The following is a 17,679-nucleotide window of genomic DNA, read 5'->3' on the forward strand; positions in this document are numbered from 1 at the left end:
CAATCCCATCTGTTTTGCCAAAGCCTCAATCAGGTCTGCCACACTGTGGGAGAACGTGTTATGGTCTGATGAGACCAAGGATGAACATTTTTAGCCATAATTCCAACAGATATGTTTGGTGCAAAGTCAACACTGAATCTCCAAGTGATCACCATACCCACAGTGAGGTGTGGTAGAGGCAGCAATATGCTTTGGGGCTGTTTTCATCAACTGGAATAGGGTCTTTAGTTAAGATGGAAGGAATTATGAACTGTTCCAGAAATCAGTCAATTATGCAACCACATTATTTTATATCCTTTTATTTTTCTTTCTCTATCATAAAAGATTTCAGTTTATTTTTCAATGAATTGTACGGATGATAGGGGACAATGGAAGGTGGAAAAAATTTATTCTTTTTGGTATCACTTTTTTTTCTTTTATGTGACAAAAACCTGGTATTTTACTGGGGCGTGCAGACTTTTTGAATCCACTACCTGGTAGGCATTTCCGCACCGCGGGCAGCCATGCCACTGATGACCATAGATAACCCCACCATTACTTACACATTTCCTCAGGTAGGAGGAATTCCAGGGTTGTGTGGCCAAGTAGAATATGAAAGGGAGAAAAGAAACAGAGTACAACAAAGCAAGGGATAACTCACCATGTGGAAAACTATATCTAGATGTCTCTCACCACCTCGGGGGGAGGGTTCCCCAACACTGAACTTGACCCCAGGTCATCCAGCTTTTGGGAGTAAGTTATCTATAATCCTGCAGCACGATAGCATGATATTGAGCATTACACAGTTCACACTGAAACCAGTGGGCCGTCTGTGTAATGTATGTACATGCTCGGTCATCCAGAATAAGGCTGGCCGTACACCTCAGACACCTGTTGGTCTGCGTGAACACATACGGTTTGAGGGGAGTAAGCCGGTGTCGGACCCCTCTTGCAGCTGCTTATCTCAGGTGAGAATTAGAGGATCGGGCATGCGGAGATCCCAGTTTCCCTGATGTCTGGAGGTCCCCTAAACATTAGATGGGTGCGTACGGCCAGCTTTGGAGGCACCCTGGCTCATGGATGAGGCTCGGACTTTGCGGGAGCTGTCGGGCTGTCTCCAGAGATGGAATAATCCCTAAAAAATCAATGTAATAAGCCAACAAAAACTACTAATATCTAAAGCGGAGTCCAATCAGATCTGATTGATTCCAGGCCTTATTAGATGATGTGCAGAGCACGACGGACGGGATTGATTAGAGTGGCCTTGGTGAATAGGAGAACTGTAGGACAGGAGTAAGCGACCTCCGGCATGCCTATTGGGAGTTGTGGTTTCACAAGAGCCGGAGGTTGCCGATCCTTCATGCAAGGCTGAGAGTCTCACCGTTGTATCTCTTTTTGCTCAGGACTGCTCTGATGTTGGCATGCGAAGCCGGACACTTCAACACGGTGGACACCTTGGTGCAGCGTGGAGCCAGCCTTTCGGTGGCAGATGCCTTGGGCCATGATGCTCTGCATTACGCCAGATTATCAGGAAACCCTCACATCCTCAGCCTTCTTCTGTCAAAGACCAGCCAAGAGCACGGTATGTCCTCCATAGTATATATACATGTATGTGTAATATGTATATATACATGTATGTGTCATATATATATAATATATATATAATATATATATATATATATATATATATATATATATATATATATATATATATATATATATATATATATATATATATATATATATATTTTATTTATGTATATATTTATATTATATATATATATATAATTATATATATATATATATATATATATATGTGTGTGTGTGTGTATATATGTGTGTGTGTGTGTATATATATATATATATATATATATATATATATATATATATATATATATATATATATATATATATATATATATATATATATATATATATATATACACACGCAATATATATATATATATATATATATATATATATATATATATATATATATATATAATATATTGCATGTATGTATGTATATACGTATATATATATATTGTATATATTATAATATATACACACACACTGTACGTACGTACGTACGTACAGTGTGTGTGTGTATATATTATAATATTAATATAATGTCCATACTTTCCCAAAACAGCGCCACACCTGTCGACAGGTGGTGTGTGGTATTGCTGCTTTTTTTCAATAGTCGGACAGCAATACTAACACAACCCTAAGTGTGGTGCTGGAGCAGCCATCTTTTTCCAATCCCTCTAAGCCATATTCTGTGGGACAATATGGCGGCACTCACTGTTAACCAGCCGCAGTAGGAGAAGCTGCAATGACGGTCATATAGGCCGATCAGACTCACTTCTGTCTTCTCTCTTTTCTCATACAGGAATGAAAAGTCCGACGAAGCCATTACAGGTACCGGCATTACATCCCTTGTCTTTGCTCTTTGTCTCCTTTTTATGAGTTTTAGGCAAATTTAACTCCTTGTATACAGAATATGGGGGTGCAGTGGTGATCCAATTGTATGGAGATTTCATAGGGATTTCCCTTCAAGACTAGGGGTTGAGGTCGGCCATTGTTGGTTGTAGACGGAGCTGAGGAATCTTGACGTGCTGTCCATTTGTAGATTAGGAGAGGTGACGTTCATACTTTGGGTTCCTCCATCTAAAAATGAAAATTTCACACTGTTCACCATGACGTTTTGAACCCCAAAGTTCAATGTCCTTGTAAAGGTCTCGTCTCCTGGGCTCCTTTCTCAAACAACCACTTTGTGATGACTCCAGCATGTCCCTCGGGTCTCCTGACCTTCTCATCCTTGCCTTTTCGAGTACCTCTAGAGTAGGAAGAATGCCTATGCGCTTGTATGAGTAAATTGAGGGGGAAGGTCCTAGCAGGGCACTACATTAGTTTCCGCAGAAGGCGATCAAGCTTGTTCTGGAGCGATTAGGCCTCAGGTTACTGACATCACCACGCTCCTGTAGTTAGAAATAATGGCCGATGCCCAACCAGTGACCTCTACAGATAGGATTTGTGGAAACGTTTCGTCCCAACTATGAAGGTTATCTAAAAAGTTCTGTCCACTGAGCTTCCTTCCCATCACTACGACCTTCACCAGTCCTGAGAACAGAGCTCTGAAGTGCCCCTATATAAATGGAGGGATGGCCACGGCAGCGCACCACAGCTCCATTCATTGTCTATGGGACAAGAGGTAGTTAAGCCGACCGAATATGTATGGGAACCTCCCGAGTGTCCCATATCTCCGGCATTCCCAGTGAACGGACCGGTGGTGCGCATGCTCAGTCATCACTTCGTTCAAAGCCCCATTTTTCAGAACGGTGGGACCTTCAGCAATTACCAAGTTATCACCCATCCTGGGGATAGGTTGGGATCACCCCTTTTAAGACCTTCAAGCTCCCTCCTCAGCCATTCCCTCATTACATATATAGAATTCCATAATAACCACAGTGCTGATTTTCGTACGATGGTCATCCAACTTGGTCCACAATACGAAGAGCGTTTTGCTTTTGAATATTTGGGGGTGGCCTTTGATGGAATGAATGTTTTGGGATACACATTTGTATATAATTGTGTCCCAGGGGTGAGGGTTTCGCCCAGCTAGGCGTTCTCAGGTGTTCCATTCTGTAGATCATCTTTAAATTGTAACTTTAAATATTAAAACTCGATTATATCGTAATCTAAGCTTTAATCTGCGCTAAATTTATGAATAATTCCCCAGAATGGCATTACTATGATGGCATTGGACCTTCTTCTTTCCTGCTTGGTTTGGTAGAACTTGTAGATGATGTGCAGCATGTAGTTATAGTGCATGTGTGAAGGATTTCCGGCAGACCCTTCCTCTATAAGACGCCGTTCTGCACTAGTCCTCGAGATTTCCCGCCTTGCGTATTAGTCGGCCCTCTTGCATAGTCGTATCACTTTATAGATAAGTCTTGCTCGATTTTCTACTAACCCAACTAACAGCTCAATTTTTCTGGCCTATAAAACTTCCAGCATGATCAAGTCACTAGATTAAGCTCAGAGAGAAGTGGAACCCCCAAAAAACGCAAAGCTCCGCCTCCTCCTATCAGCCCGCTACAGGTAACATATGTAAATGTTTCTGCATGTCGTATTATGTGCGTTTCCAGCAAATTCAACTGGGTTAAAGTGTGCAAAAAACTTCATGTATAGAAGAAAAACTCCAAAAAGCTGAATGGGAAAACCCTCTTACAATGCATCCATCTCTGACTACACCTCCACTCTTGTTATATATATAGTTTATATATATATATATATATATAATTAATAAATATTTATATTATGGAGCCCCTATTATAGGGCTTCTCATTCATTCTCTATAGGACTGATGGGTATGGCGGAGCGCTATACTTTGCTTTCTCTGACAATCTCATAGACTATGCATGGAGTGAAGGTCGAGCTTCTGCTCCTCCTGTTTGTATAAAATGGAGGGCCGTGTTATCGGTATAAATTATGGTTTTGGGTATAACCCTTTGTTTCTCAAAGAATGGTCTTGTCTGCCAGGAAGACCCCAATCTATTCATTATATAGGCTGCTATGAAGTTGAGCAGTTAGACACATCTTCTCCCCAGCTGATTACTGGGTGTTAGAAAAGTTGGATCCCTTTAAAAAGGGGTTCTCTTCATGAATGAACCCCTTTTAACTCGCAATAAATAGGATACATTTTAAATTATCCAATTGAGGCACAGCCGCGGTACCTGGCACAGCCGCAGTACCTGGCACAGCCGCAGTACCTGGCACAGTCACAATCTTATGTATGGTGCGGCACCTGGATACCAATGAAGGGCACATAGCATTTACTGGAGCACTAGTGCTCTTTCAATCAGGTGATTGATGTCGATCCCCCACTGATTAAAGAAGGATTTTTGTGTACTCACCGTAAAATCTCTTTCTCTGAGTCTTCATTGGGGGACACAGGACCATGGGTTATGCTGCTGTCACTAGGAGGCTGACACTAAGTAGACATGAAAAGTTAGCTCCTCCCTAGCAGTATACACCCCGAGCCGGAGGCGGGCTCAGATCAGTTTGTGCAGAAGCAGTAGGAGGAGTACCCGAATCACCATACATAAAACAAAGTTATAACTAAATTAATGCAGCCGTGCGAACAGGTGGTCTATGAACCTAAGACCCTGAAAATGGCAGGCAAATGCAATGAAAAACAACAACAACCAAGCAGGGTGGGTGCTGTGTCCCCCAATGAAGACTCAGAGAAAGAGATTTTACGGTGAGTACACAAAAATCCTTCTTTCTCTATCGTTTCATTGGGGGACACAGGACCATGGGACGTCCAAAAGCAGTCCCTGGGTGGGAATATCGAAGCACCGCCGCAGGGAGAATAAACAACGACCTCCCCCGGCGGGCATACATTACGACTGAATGTTGTCACCCTATTACAGGTGTGCAACTGCCGCCTGCAAAACCTTTCTCCCAAAAGCCGCATCTGCCGATGCTTGAGTGTGAACTTGGTAGAATCTGGTAAAGGTGTGCAGACTAGACCAGGTGGCGGCCTTGCAGACCTGATCGGCCGACGCCTGATGCCTAATCGCCCAAGAGGCTCCCACCGCTCGGGTAGAGTGAGCCCTTACCCCCCGAGGCGGAGACTTGTCCCGAATCCGATAGGCCTCAGATATGGCGGAACGGATCCATCTGGCAATTGTGGCCTTGGATGCCGCCTCACCCCTCTTGGGGCCCGAAGGAAGAACAAACAGACCATCCGACTTACGGAACGGCGCGGTCCTGGAGATGTAGATCCTAAGGGCGCGCACTAGGTCCAGGGTGTGCAGGGACCTCTCCAAGCTGTGGGAAGGTCCAGGACAAAAGGACGGAAGGACAATTTCTTCGTTTAGATGAAACGAGGAGACCACCTTCGGAAGGAAGGAGGGATCTGGCCGGAGAACCACTTTATCCTGGTGAAAAACCAGAAAGGGTGCACGACAAGAAAGAGCTGCCAGTTCTGACGTCCTTCGAATAGAAGTGACGGCAACGAGGAACACTACCTTCCAAGATAGGTGAGAAAGGGAAGAATCTCGCAGAGGCTCGAAGGGAGGACCCTGAAGGGACCCTAGGACTAGATTAAGGTCCCATGGTTCTAGAGGGCGACGATAAGGCGGGGCTAGGTGGGCAACTCCTTGGATGAAGGTCTTAACCTGCGGGCGAGAGGCTAGTGGCTTCTGAAAAAGAATTGTCAAAGCCGAAACCTGGCCTTTTAGTGTGGCTAGCGAGAGACCCGCATCTAGGCCGGACTGTAAGAATGCCAATAGCGAAGGAAGAGAGAAGGCGAGGGGAGAAGAAACTTTGTTCTCTTCGCACCACCTGAAGAAGACTTTCCACGTGCGGTAATAAATCTTTGAAGAAGAAGGTTTCCTGGCCTTAATCATTGTTTGTATCACTCTTGGAGCGAAACCAGCCTGAGCTAGAACCCAGGATTCAATGGCCAGGCCGTCAAACTTAGAACCCTTGAATTCTGATGGAAAAGGGGTCCCTGCTGAAGAAGATCGTGACGGTCTGGAAGACGCCAAGGGGTGTCTGCGAGGAGCTGAGTGAGTTCTGCGAACCATGCTCGCCTGGGCCAGTCCGGAGCCACCAGGATTACTGGTATTCCTTCCGCCTTGATCTTCTTGAGGACCCTCGGGATTAGAGGAAGTGGAGGGAAGATGTACGGGAGACTGAACTGGCCCCATGGCAGGGTGAGTGCGTCGACTCCTAACGCCAAGCTGTCGCGGCACCGTGCTACGAATTGCGGTACCTGACGGTTGAACCTGGAGGCCATTAGGTCTACATCTGGCACGCCCCATCTGCCGCAGATCTGGTTGAAGACTTCCTGATTGAGAGACCATTCGCCGGACGCGAGGCCTTCCCTGCTGAGGAAGTCCGCCGCCCAATTGTCCACGCCCGGGATGTGGACCGCTGAGATCAGAGAGTGATGACGCTCTGCCCAATGCAAAATCTTCCTGACTTCTCGCATCGCCCCGGCACTTCTTGTGCCTCCTTGGTGGTTGATGTACGCCACCGCCGTCGCATTGTCCGACTGGATCCTGATCGGGCAACCCTGAACTAGGTGCCGAAACTGCTGCAAGGCTAGCCGAATGGCCCTTATCTCCAGAATGTTGATCGGGAGAGAGCTCTCCCGCGGCGTCCAACGGCCCTGAGCTGTGTGATGGCGGAACACGGCTCCCCAGCCCTGGAGACTGGCATCGGTGGTCACTATTTTCCAGTGGAGCGGGAGGAATGACCTTCCTGATGTGAGATTGCGTTGATTGCTCCACCAGCTGAGTGAGTGGCGGGTCTCTGGCGAAAGAAGGATCCTGCGGTCCAGGGAAAAGGGAGATCTGTCCCATTCCTTCAGCAAGGCTAGTTGGAGGGGCCGGAGGTGGAACTGCGCAAAGGGAACGGCTTCCATTGCCGCTACCATACGCCCCAGGACTCGCATGCCGAACCTGATGGAAACTTGGCGCTGGCGCTGGAGAACGCGGATGCCTTGTTGCAGAGAGGAAATCTTTTCCTGTGTGAGGAAAACCCGACCTTGGGTGGTATCGAATACCATGCCTAAAAAGGTGATCCGCCGGCCCGGGGTCAGAAAGGACTTCTTTCGGTTGATCAGCCACCCTAACCGGGAGAGGGTGTCGATCGTGACCTGAACCCCCAGACGACAATCCTTGAACGACGAGCCTTTGATGAGCATATCGTCCAAGTACGGGATGACCATGACACCCCTGGAATGGAGGACGGACATGGCCGCCGCCATGATTTTCGTGAAGACCCTGGGAGCGGATGCGAGGCCGAAAGGAAGAGCCGTGAACTGGAAGTGATCCTCCGCTATCGCGAAGCGGAGGAACTGTTGGTGAGAGGTGGCTATAGGTATGTGAAGATAGGCGTCCCGAATATCCAGCGATGCCAGGAACTCGCCGATCTCCATGGACGCGATCACGGAGCGGAGTGACTCCATCCGAAACGGCCGCGACCTCACCGACCTGTTTAGCAGCTTTAGGTCGAGGACGGGGCGGGCGGACCCATCTTTCTTGGGGACCACGAAAATGTTGGAATAGAACCCTCTGAAACGTTCTGCGGGGGGAACTGGCACCACGACCCCGGCTTGGAGGAGGGAGTCTATGGCGTGAAAAAACGCACGCGCTCGTGCGGGAGCTTCGGGAGGACGGGAAAGGAAAAACCGATTCGGCGGCCTTGAGTCGAATTCGATTTTGTAGCCAGATGTGATGATCTCCCTGACCCAGGCATCCGCGGTCAGGGGGATCCACACATGCTGGAAGCGCAACAGACGTCCTCCCACTAGTCCGGCGCTGGAGCGCGCCGACCGCGAGTCACTTGGAGGAACGTCGGTGGTAACCGGAAGAGGATCTCGTGGGCTGGCGGGGGCGTGAACGCCAGGCGGGATTGGTCTTGAATGACGGGGTCTTCCTGTCTCTCGGAGGAGAGCGGCTTTTCCGCGGCTGGGGATTGGAGTTGAAGCTGCGAAAGGGGCGAAAACGAGCGGCGGGGCGCCGATTTAGGATGCGCTTGGGGCGCAATTGGGGGAGAGATGTACTCTTTCCCCCCGTTGCATCGGAGATCAACTTGTCCAGTCTCTCTCCAAAAAGACGTTCCCCTAGGAAAGGCAGAGAAGTCAGCGACTTCTTAGAGGCCGCGTCCGCGTTCCAGGAACGGAGCCAGAGTGCTCGGCGGATGGCCACGTTGTTGCTGGCGGCCTGGGCCGCGCAATTGGCAGATGCTAGGGCTGCGTTGAGCAGATACTCACCCGCGAGGGTAATCTGCGAGGAGATGAGGACCAGATCTGGATTGGCAGAAACTGCTCGGAGTCCGCCGCGTAGCGTGTCTGCCCAGGACATCAGTGCCTTCGCGACCCAAACCGAGGCAAAGGCTGGTGAGAGGGAAGTGCCCGCCGCCTCGAAGGCGGAACGGGCCAACCTGTCAATAGTACGGTCCGTGGGATCTCTGAGGGACGTACCGTCAGTGAGTGGAAGGACTGTGTGAGAGGATAGGCGGGAGATTGGGGGGTCGACCACAGGAGAGCCCGCCCAGTCCTTTTTAAGATCCTCTGGAAAAGGATAGTGTAGATTAATGTACCTGCTGCTGGTAAATACCTTGTCTGGCTGCTGCCTGTGGGTGCGCAGCAAGTCGGCAAATTCCGGATGTCCGCTGAAAGTGCTCTGTGGCCGCCTCAATCGCTTAAACGAGACTTGGGTGCTCTGAGAGGAGACAGGGTCCACTTGTACCTTTAGGGTCTGGTTCACTGCCTCCACCAGGCTATTCACCATACGCCGAATATCAGCCGCCTGCTCAGCGTCCAGCACGGGTGCTGCATCGTCTTCATCATCGGAGCAGTCAGAATGTTCCCGGGAGGAATGATGGGACGGCCCTGGTGGTGAAGGTGAAACCTGCGAAGAGTCTGAAGAAGATACCTTACGGGTACGCTTCTGCGCAGCCGAGGAGGTCCCTGCAACGGGGCTTACTTGCTCCGGCGGCGGTAGCGTCGGGTCTGCAGGCGTCTGGGTAAGCGACGGCAGCAGGCGCAGTGCTTGCGCGATGGTCCGAGAAGCCTCAGAGAGGGACTCTACGGACTGGGACAGTGGCGCTAGCCATGCGGGGGAGGGCGGGACGCAGGGGCCTGTAGCATCTGGCGCTGCGGTCTCAGAAGCGTCGGCCGAGGGGTCCTGCAGGTGCTGCGCGTTATCAGAACAGACGGAGCATAGTGGCTCGTCCTGGCCTTGGGAAAACTTGGTTTTGCAGGAGGAGCATGCAAAGAATAAGGCAAAGGGGGCCTGCTTGGGACGGGTGGACTTAGTATTAGGCATGGTGAAAGGATAACTCTCCCTGGTGCTGCTAGGAAGGAGACAGGAGAGGGTTAACTCGTCCCTAATTAAGGGAAAAACGCTGTCTAGTGAGGGCTACTCCTGAGGAGCAGAGCTTACCCCGGTCCTGTGTGCCGCCCACCAGCCCAGCAGAGGGATCCTGGAGGAAGGAGCTACCAGAGATGCGGTGCAATATGGAAACGCCGGCGCTGCAGCTTCAGAGAAACAGCAATATGGCGCGGGGACGCTGGAGCAGGTTGGGGGAGGAGCGCCGAATCGGCGCGAAGAAAACGAAAGTAACCGCCCCCACTCTCAGCCAGGGGGCTGCAGGGTGGGGGGAAGCTGGGCCAGACAAGCGGCGGTCACAGCGCTGCGGCGGGGGGCGTGGCTAAGGTGCAAGCGCGGCTAGGCCGAGACCGGGGACTAAAGTTAGGAGCCGGCCGAGGAGGAGGGCAGGGAGCAGGGAACGATCCTACCTGACTCGGCGGCGGAGGTCCAGCAATGAAAGCGGTGCAGGCAGGGCACCCAGCCCCTGCCTGTGAACAGTGCCCTCGCCCTGGGAGACGGCAGACTCCGGGAGAGAGCGTGTAAAAGGCAGGGAAGTGGACGTCATGATGGGGGAAGGAGCCCCCAGCAGCAGAGAGCAGCGGTGAGGGCCCATCAAAACACAGCGCGCTGCCATAATCCATCCCTGCTGAATGCCCCTGTAGGCCCATTGGGGTGATACCTCCGGGCGAATCAGGGGTGCCCACGACAAACCTGCCCACACGAACACCCCCGGGAGTGGTACCAGCGGGGGCGAACGGGGGAGAGGGCCCAAGATCTCAAACCCCTGCGACCCTGGGGAGTGGTACCGACAGGGCTGCGAAGTAAGAGTGACGAAAATACCTGCATAGAGAAAAAGGCAGGTATGAGAGCGCTGAGCGGCGCCGAAATAGTAGAAAAAACGCAAAAAAGCAATTGGCTGAGGGGGGCCGAGACGGCCCACATCAGCCTCCTACGACACTAAGCTAAAAACTGATCTGAGCCCGCCTCCGGCTCGGGGTGTATACTGCTAGGGAGGAGCTAACTTTTCATGTCTACTTAGTGTCAGCCTCCTAGTGACAGCAGCATAACCCATGGTCCTGTGTCCCCCAATGAAACGATAGAGAAATATTGATGTCCTGTTCTAGTTGTCCTAAAGCTAATGATCTTGTGGGAGGCGGTGATTATGTGGGTGAAGTTACAGCTGTCAGAGGCGGAGACACAACATTCTCTAGCCAATCACATCATGGGAACAGTTACTGCAGCAGAGGAGGAGTGTGTTGATGTTGTGAAGGTAGTGACCTCTTAAGTCCTAAGATTTAGAAATTAGGGGCAAGACCATATTGTATTGCTGGTCAGTAAAGGCCAAAAGCAGAATAAAGGGGCTCCTCACATTTAGACGGCTCATCTACCACAATCAGCTCTTGGGCAGTGACCATATTTTTCTTTGTTAAACTTGTATACTACTAAATATCCAAAAATGCCCTTCTCCCCTCCCCCACCCAAGGAAATGTAGAGTATGTGAGTTTTTAACCAAAGAAACCACTCTATCCTTACAGCTAAGTGATCTGTCCTCCCCGCTGTCATCGACCTCCACCCCGCTGTCCGCCAAAGGAGAGGTCTTCTTCTCCGAGAACAGCATCAAGGTAATGGAGATCGCTGATCTGTAGGAGAACATAGGAGCGTGTATGGGGGGAGGGGAGTCCAGAGAGATATTGGTTGGCCGAAAAATCGTTGTCTAATGTGTTCAGCCCCCTATAGATGTAGGGAGCTGCGTTCTTCAGATTCTGTCTGAACACAATCCACACTCTTACCCATAGGAACACTGTTACTTCTTCTATAGGAGGAGCCGTGCCGCCGCTTATAGACCCGCCGCGTGCACTCACTAATCTTTTGGGATTAGACAAAGTCAATATTATTTTACTAAGAAAATTGCTTCAGAAACGTATAGCTGCGGGTTACTCATATTTTTATTGTCTCGTGTTTTCTCAGGACGAAAATTCACCCTACCGGCGAGAGTACAGGGACCGGCTGAGTGACAGCACAGGTAAGAAGAACCGGCTGCGTGTCTACAGCGCAGAATGTCTGGAGGATAAATACACAGAAGGACACAATAAAGTAATCACTGAAGCCAGTGTCCAAGCCAAATCCTAGTGATGAGCGGGCACTACCATGCTCAGGTGCTTGGTACTCGTAACTAGTGGTGAGCGGGCACTACCATGCTCAGGTGCTCGGTACTCTTAACTAGTGATGAGAGGGCACTACCATGCTTGGGTGCTCTGTACTTGTAACTAGTGATGAGCGAGCACTACCATGCTCGGGTGCTCAAAACTAGTGCCCTCTATTTACTAGTTACGAGTACTGAGCACCCGAGCATGGTAGTGCTCGCTCATCACTAGTTACGAGTACCGAGCATGGTAGTGCCCGCTCATGACTAGTTACCAGTACTGAGCACCCGAGCATGGTAGTGCCCGCTCTTCACTAGTTACGAGTACTGAGTAACTGAGCATGGTAGTGCCCACTCATCACTAGTTACCAGTACTGAGCACCCGAGCATGGTAGTGCCCGCTCATCACTAGTTACGAGTACCGAGCATGGTAGTGCCCGCACATGACTAGTTACCAGTACTGAGCACCCGAGCATGGTAGTGCCCGCTCTTCACTAGTTACGAGTACTGAGCACCCGAGCATGGTAGTGCCCGCTCATCACTAGTTACGAGTACTGAGCACCCGAGCATGGTAGTGTTACAGGAATGTTTCTTCATGTTTTCGCTCCTCTTAGTATTCATGTGTTTTTCCGACAATTAACCTGGGGCAGGAGGAGACCAAGCAACTTTTCCTTTTGTTGTCACCCTCTTAGGGTAAGTTCACACAGTGCGTTTTTCGCGGCGTTTTTGCGCAGTTTTCGGGTGCGTTTTTGCTCAGAAAACTGCATGACTTTGCTTCCCCTGCAAAGTCTGAGTTTTCATTTTTGCTGTCTGCACACAGCGTTTTTTTTCAGCTGCGTTTTTGTGGTGCCACAAAAACGCAGCATGTCAATTATTCCCGCGTTTTTCACTGCGCTTTTCATCCATTGAGTGCAATGGGATGTTGAAAGACGCAATGAGAAACGCAAATAGGTGCGTTTTGGTGCGTTTCTAAGACCAAAAACGCAGCTATAAACGCAGGAGGTGGGCAGTATAGTGACGTGTACAGGAAGAGGATTCCTTCTGTCAGTAAACACAGAAGCAGGAATCCTCCCGGTACCGTCACCGCCGCTTCCACCTCCAGTCCTGTGCATGTATGCTGCCGTGCGGCGCCATGTCTGGGCGGGAGGTGGAAGCGGCTGCGAAAACAAAAGTGAACAGTAGAAAAAAAAAAAAAAGTTTTACTCACCTGTCTGCAGGGTCACGGTGCCATGCCCGCTCCCAGATCCTCCCGGTACCGCCGCTCCGGGTGTGTGCAGTCTCCCCGGGTACGTATGCCTGCAGGATGCAGGACCTGGCGATGGATCACCTGATGCAGTCACCTGATGCGCCAGCTGATCGTAAGTCTCGGGCTGACGCCGGCGCCCAGCCGGTTATCAGCGGATGCGTCAGGAGGCTTCATCACTGATTACCGGCAGCTGCTGCAGCGATCGGACAGGATCAGACTCCCGCCCCATCGCTACAGGAGCTGCCGGTAATCAGCACATAAGTGAGTATTTGTTTTTTGTTTTTTTTTTGCACCGATGCATCTGCTGATTGTATAACCAGCTTTTATACAATCAGCTGATGTGTGATGGGATTCAGCCCCTAGAACCTGACACATCATCTGATTGCTTTGCCTTCCAGCAAACCGATCAGATGATATTGGATCCGGATTGGACGGCGTGCGACCCTGACCCAGGATTACTGCGGAGGGGGGTTCTTTATTTCAATAAAGATGGAGTCACTAATTGTGTTATGTTTTTATTTCTAATAAAAATATTTTTCTGTGTTGTGTTTTTTTTTTATCTTTACTAGAAATTCATGGTGGCCATGTCTAATATTGGCGTGACACCATGAATTTCGGGCTTAGGGCCAGCTATACAGCTATCCCTAACCCCATTATTACCCAGCGAGCCACCCGGCATCAGGGCAGCTGGAAGAGTTGGATACAGCGCCAGAAGATGGCGCTTCTATGAAAGCGCCATTTTCTGGGGTGGCTGCGGGACTGCAATTCACAGCGGGGGTGCCCAGAAAGCATGGGCACCCTGCACTGTGGATTCCATCCCCAGCTGCCTAGTTGTACCCGGCTGGACTCAAAAAATTGGGCGAAGCTCACGTCTTTTTTTTTTTTAAATTATGTCATGAAATTCATGAAATAATTAAAAAAAAAGGGCTTCCTTATATTTTTGGTTCCCAGCCGAGTACAAATAGGCAGCTGGGGGTTGGGGGCAGCCCGTACCTGCCTGCTGTACCCGGCTAGCATACAAAAGTATGGCGAAGCCCACGTCATTTTTTTTGTTTGGGGGGGGGCAAAGAAATCCTGCACACAGTCCTGGAAGGAGGATGCTGAGCCTTGTAGTTCGACAGCTGCTGTCTGCTCTCCTGCATACACTATTGGATGGAGGATGCTGAGCCTTGTAGTTCGACAGCTGCTGTCTGCTGTCCTGCATACACTATTGGATGGAGGATGCTGAGCCTTGTAGTTCGACAGCTGCTGTCTGCTGTCCTGCATACACTATTGGATGGAGGATGCTGAGCCTTGTAGGTCTGCTCCCCCTGACTCTCCCTCCAGCATACAGTCCTGGATGGAGGATGCTGAGCCTTGTAGTTCTGCAGCTGCTGCCTGCTCTCCTGCATACACTATTGGATGGAGTATGCTGAGCCTTATAGTTCTGCAGCTGTCTGCTCTCCTGCATACACTAGTGGAGAATGAAGAACACATTGAAGAAGGAAATGACATCAGACCTTTTTTTTTTTTTTTTTGTTCACTGATAAAAAAACGCATAAAGACGCAGTGAGCAAAAACGCAGCAAAAAAACGCACCAAATCGCGTGCGTTTTTTGCCGCGTTTTTTGACGCGGGTGCGTTTTTGTGCGGTTTTTGCTGCAAAAAAAACGCACAAACGCAGCGTTAAAAAAACGCAGTGTGTGTGAACCTAGCCTTATTACTCATGGCCCTTTCTGCACTCCCCCTGTACAGCTTCATGTGACCACAAACGACAATGTAGGGACTTTTCTTAGCCCTTTGACCAATGTTTAAGTTCATCCCAAAAGTCTTGGGCAAGAAGACCGTATCCCGCGGCCACATAGTTGTAGACACCCAGTTCTCTAGGGGTTTTGTATGATGTATAATGGCCAATTTTGGATGCTGAAATGTCCTTTTTCGCTTGAGCTGATCCCCCGGAGAGGTGACGTCTCCCGGCCCTGATGCCTCCTGTGATAACAGAGCGATTCCTGTAACTGGAGAACCTGAGTAAACAGATCAGAATGTTTTTGGTCACATTGCTGTTTACGACCAGCGATCCAACCAGTCCGGTCATGTTACGTGGAGCCAGTTATGTGACTGACGGGTTATGACAGCTCCGCTCCATTTACCAGCACTAGACTGGGACTGGTTTACAGTAAAATGGTGAAAAACCTATAAAAAGAGGCCTCTGGCTTCTTGGATTATACAAATAAATCTCCGCAGCTTTCGAATATTCTTCATTTAATGTAAAACCAGAAAATCTCTCTAACCTCTTTTCTGATGTGAAGTACAGGTGGGGTACAGAATGCCAGGGCCGGGTTTATAGAAGTACAGGTGGGGTACAGAATGCCAGGGCCGGGTTTATGGAAGTACAGGTGGGGTACAGAATGCCAGGGCCGGGTTTATGGTAGTACAGGTGGGGTACAGGATGCCAGGGCCGGGTTTATGGTAGTACAGGTGGGGTACAGAATGTCAGGGCCGGGTTTATGGAAGTACAGGTGGGTTACAGGATGCCAGGGCCGGGTTTATGGAAGTACAGGTGGGGTACAGAATGCCAGGGCCGGGTTTATAGAAGTACAGGTGGGGTACAGAATGTCAGGGCCGGGTTTATGGAAGTACAGGGAGGTACAGAATGCCAGGGCCGGGTTTATGGAAGTACAGGTGGGGTACAGAATGCCAGGGCCGGGTTTATGGAAGTACAGGTGGGGTACAGAATGCCAGGGCCGGGTTTATAGAAGTACAGGTGGGGTACAGAATGCCAGGGCCGGGTTTATGGAAGTACAGGTGGGGTACAGAATGCCAGGGCCGGGTTTATGGAAGTACAGGTGGGGTACAGAATGCCAGGGCCGGGTTTATGGTAGTACAGGTGGGGTACAGCATGCCAGGGCCGGGTTTATGGAAGTACAGGTGGGGTACAGAATGTCAGGGCCGGGTTTATGGTAGTACAGGTGGGGTACAGCATGCCAGGGCCGGGTTTATGGTAGTACAGGTGGGGTACAGGATGCCAGGGCCGGGTTTATGGAAGTACAGGTGGGGTACAGAATGCCAGGGCCGGGTTTATGGAAGTACAGGTGGGGTACAGGATGCCAGGGCCGGGTTTATAGAAGCACAGGTGGAGTACAGAATGTCAGGGCCGGGTTTATGGAAGTACAGGTGGGGTACAGAATGTCAGGGCCGGGTTTATAGAAGTACAGGTGGGGTACAGAATGTCAGGGCCGGGTTTATGGAAGTACAGGTGGAGTACAGGATGCCAGGGCCGGGTTTATGGTAGTACAGGTGGGGTACAGAATGTCAGGGCCGGGTTTATGGTAGTACAGGTGGGGTACAGAATGCCAGGGCCGGGTTTATGGTAGTACAGGTGGGTACAGAATGTCAGGGCCGGGTTTATGGAAGTACAGGGAGGTACAGAATGCCAGGGCCGGGTTTATGGAAGTACAGGTGGGGTACAGAATGCCAGGGCCGGGTTTATGGAAGTACAGGTGGGGTACAGAATGCCAGGGCCGGGTTTATAGAAGTACAGGTGGGGTACAGAATGCCAGGGCCGGGTTTATGGAAGTACAGGTGGGGTACAGAATGCCAGGGCCGGGTTTATGGAAGTACAGGTGGGGTACAGCATGCCAGGGCCGGGTTTATGGTAGTACAGGTGGGGTACAGGATGCCAGGGCCGGGTTTATGGAAGTACAGGTGGGGTACAGAATGTCAGGGCCGGGTTTATGGAAGTACAGGTGGGGTACAGAATGCCAGGGCCGGGTTTATGGAAGTACAGGTGGGGTACAGGATGCCAGGGCCGGGTTTATAGAAGCACAGGTGGAGTACAGAATGTCAGGGCCGGGTTTATGGAAGTACAGGTGGGGTACAGAATGTCAGGGCCGGGTTTATAGAAGTACAGGTGGGGTACAGAATGTCAGGGCCGGGTTTATGGAAGTACAGGTGGGGTACAGAATGTCAGGGCCGGGTTTATGGAAGTACAGGTGGGGTACAGAATGTCAGGGCCGGGTTTATAGAAGTACAGGTGGGGTACAGAATGTCAGGGCCGGGTTTATAGAAGTACAGGTGGAGTACAGGATGCCAGGGCCGGGTTTATGGTAGTACAGGTGGGGTACACAATGTCAGGGCCGGGTTTATGGTAGTACAGGTGGGGTACAGAATGTCAGGGCCGGGTTTATGGTAGTACAGGTGGAGTACAGAATGCCAGGGCCGGGTTTATGGAAGTACAGGTGGGGTACAGGATGCCAGGGCCGGGTTTATGGAAGTACAGGTGGGGTACAGAATGCCAGGGCCGGGTTTATGGAAGTACAGGTGGGGTACAGAATGTCAGGGCCGGGTTTATGGAAGTACAGGTGGGGTACAGGATGCCAGGGCCGGGTTTATGGAAGTACAGGTGGGTTACAGAATGTCAGGGCCGGGTTTATGGAA

At 50.3% G+C, this 17,679-nt stretch overlaps 1 protein-coding gene across 5 annotated transcripts in view; it reads left to right on the forward strand.

Annotated features, from left to right (window-relative positions):
- RAI14 (retinoic acid induced 14) overlaps positions 1-17,679 on the forward strand; it is a 140,347-nt gene that overhangs the window by 110,541 nt on the left and 12,127 nt on the right. For 2 of the 5 annotated variants that reach the window (XM_075328363.1, XM_075328354.1), the window contains 5 exons: positions 1,383-1,561; positions 2,372-2,400; positions 3,997-4,083; positions 11,411-11,497; positions 11,844-11,898. In XM_075328363.1, coding sequence (XP_075184478.1) covers positions 1,383-1,561; positions 2,372-2,400; positions 3,997-4,083; positions 11,411-11,497; positions 11,844-11,898 — 437 coding nt within the window. The remainder of the gene's footprint in view (positions 1-1,382; positions 1,562-2,371; positions 2,401-3,996; positions 4,084-11,410; positions 11,498-11,843; positions 11,899-17,679) is intronic. The other 3 variants (XM_075328379.1, XM_075328371.1, XM_075328386.1) reach the window with 3 other exon arrangements.

The sequence above is a fragment of the Anomaloglossus baeobatrachus genome, chromosome 1, assembly GCF_048569485.1.
Source record: "Anomaloglossus baeobatrachus isolate aAnoBae1 chromosome 1, aAnoBae1.hap1, whole genome shotgun sequence".
Classification (NCBI taxonomy): Eukaryota; Metazoa; Chordata; class Amphibia; order Anura; family Aromobatidae; genus Anomaloglossus; species Anomaloglossus baeobatrachus.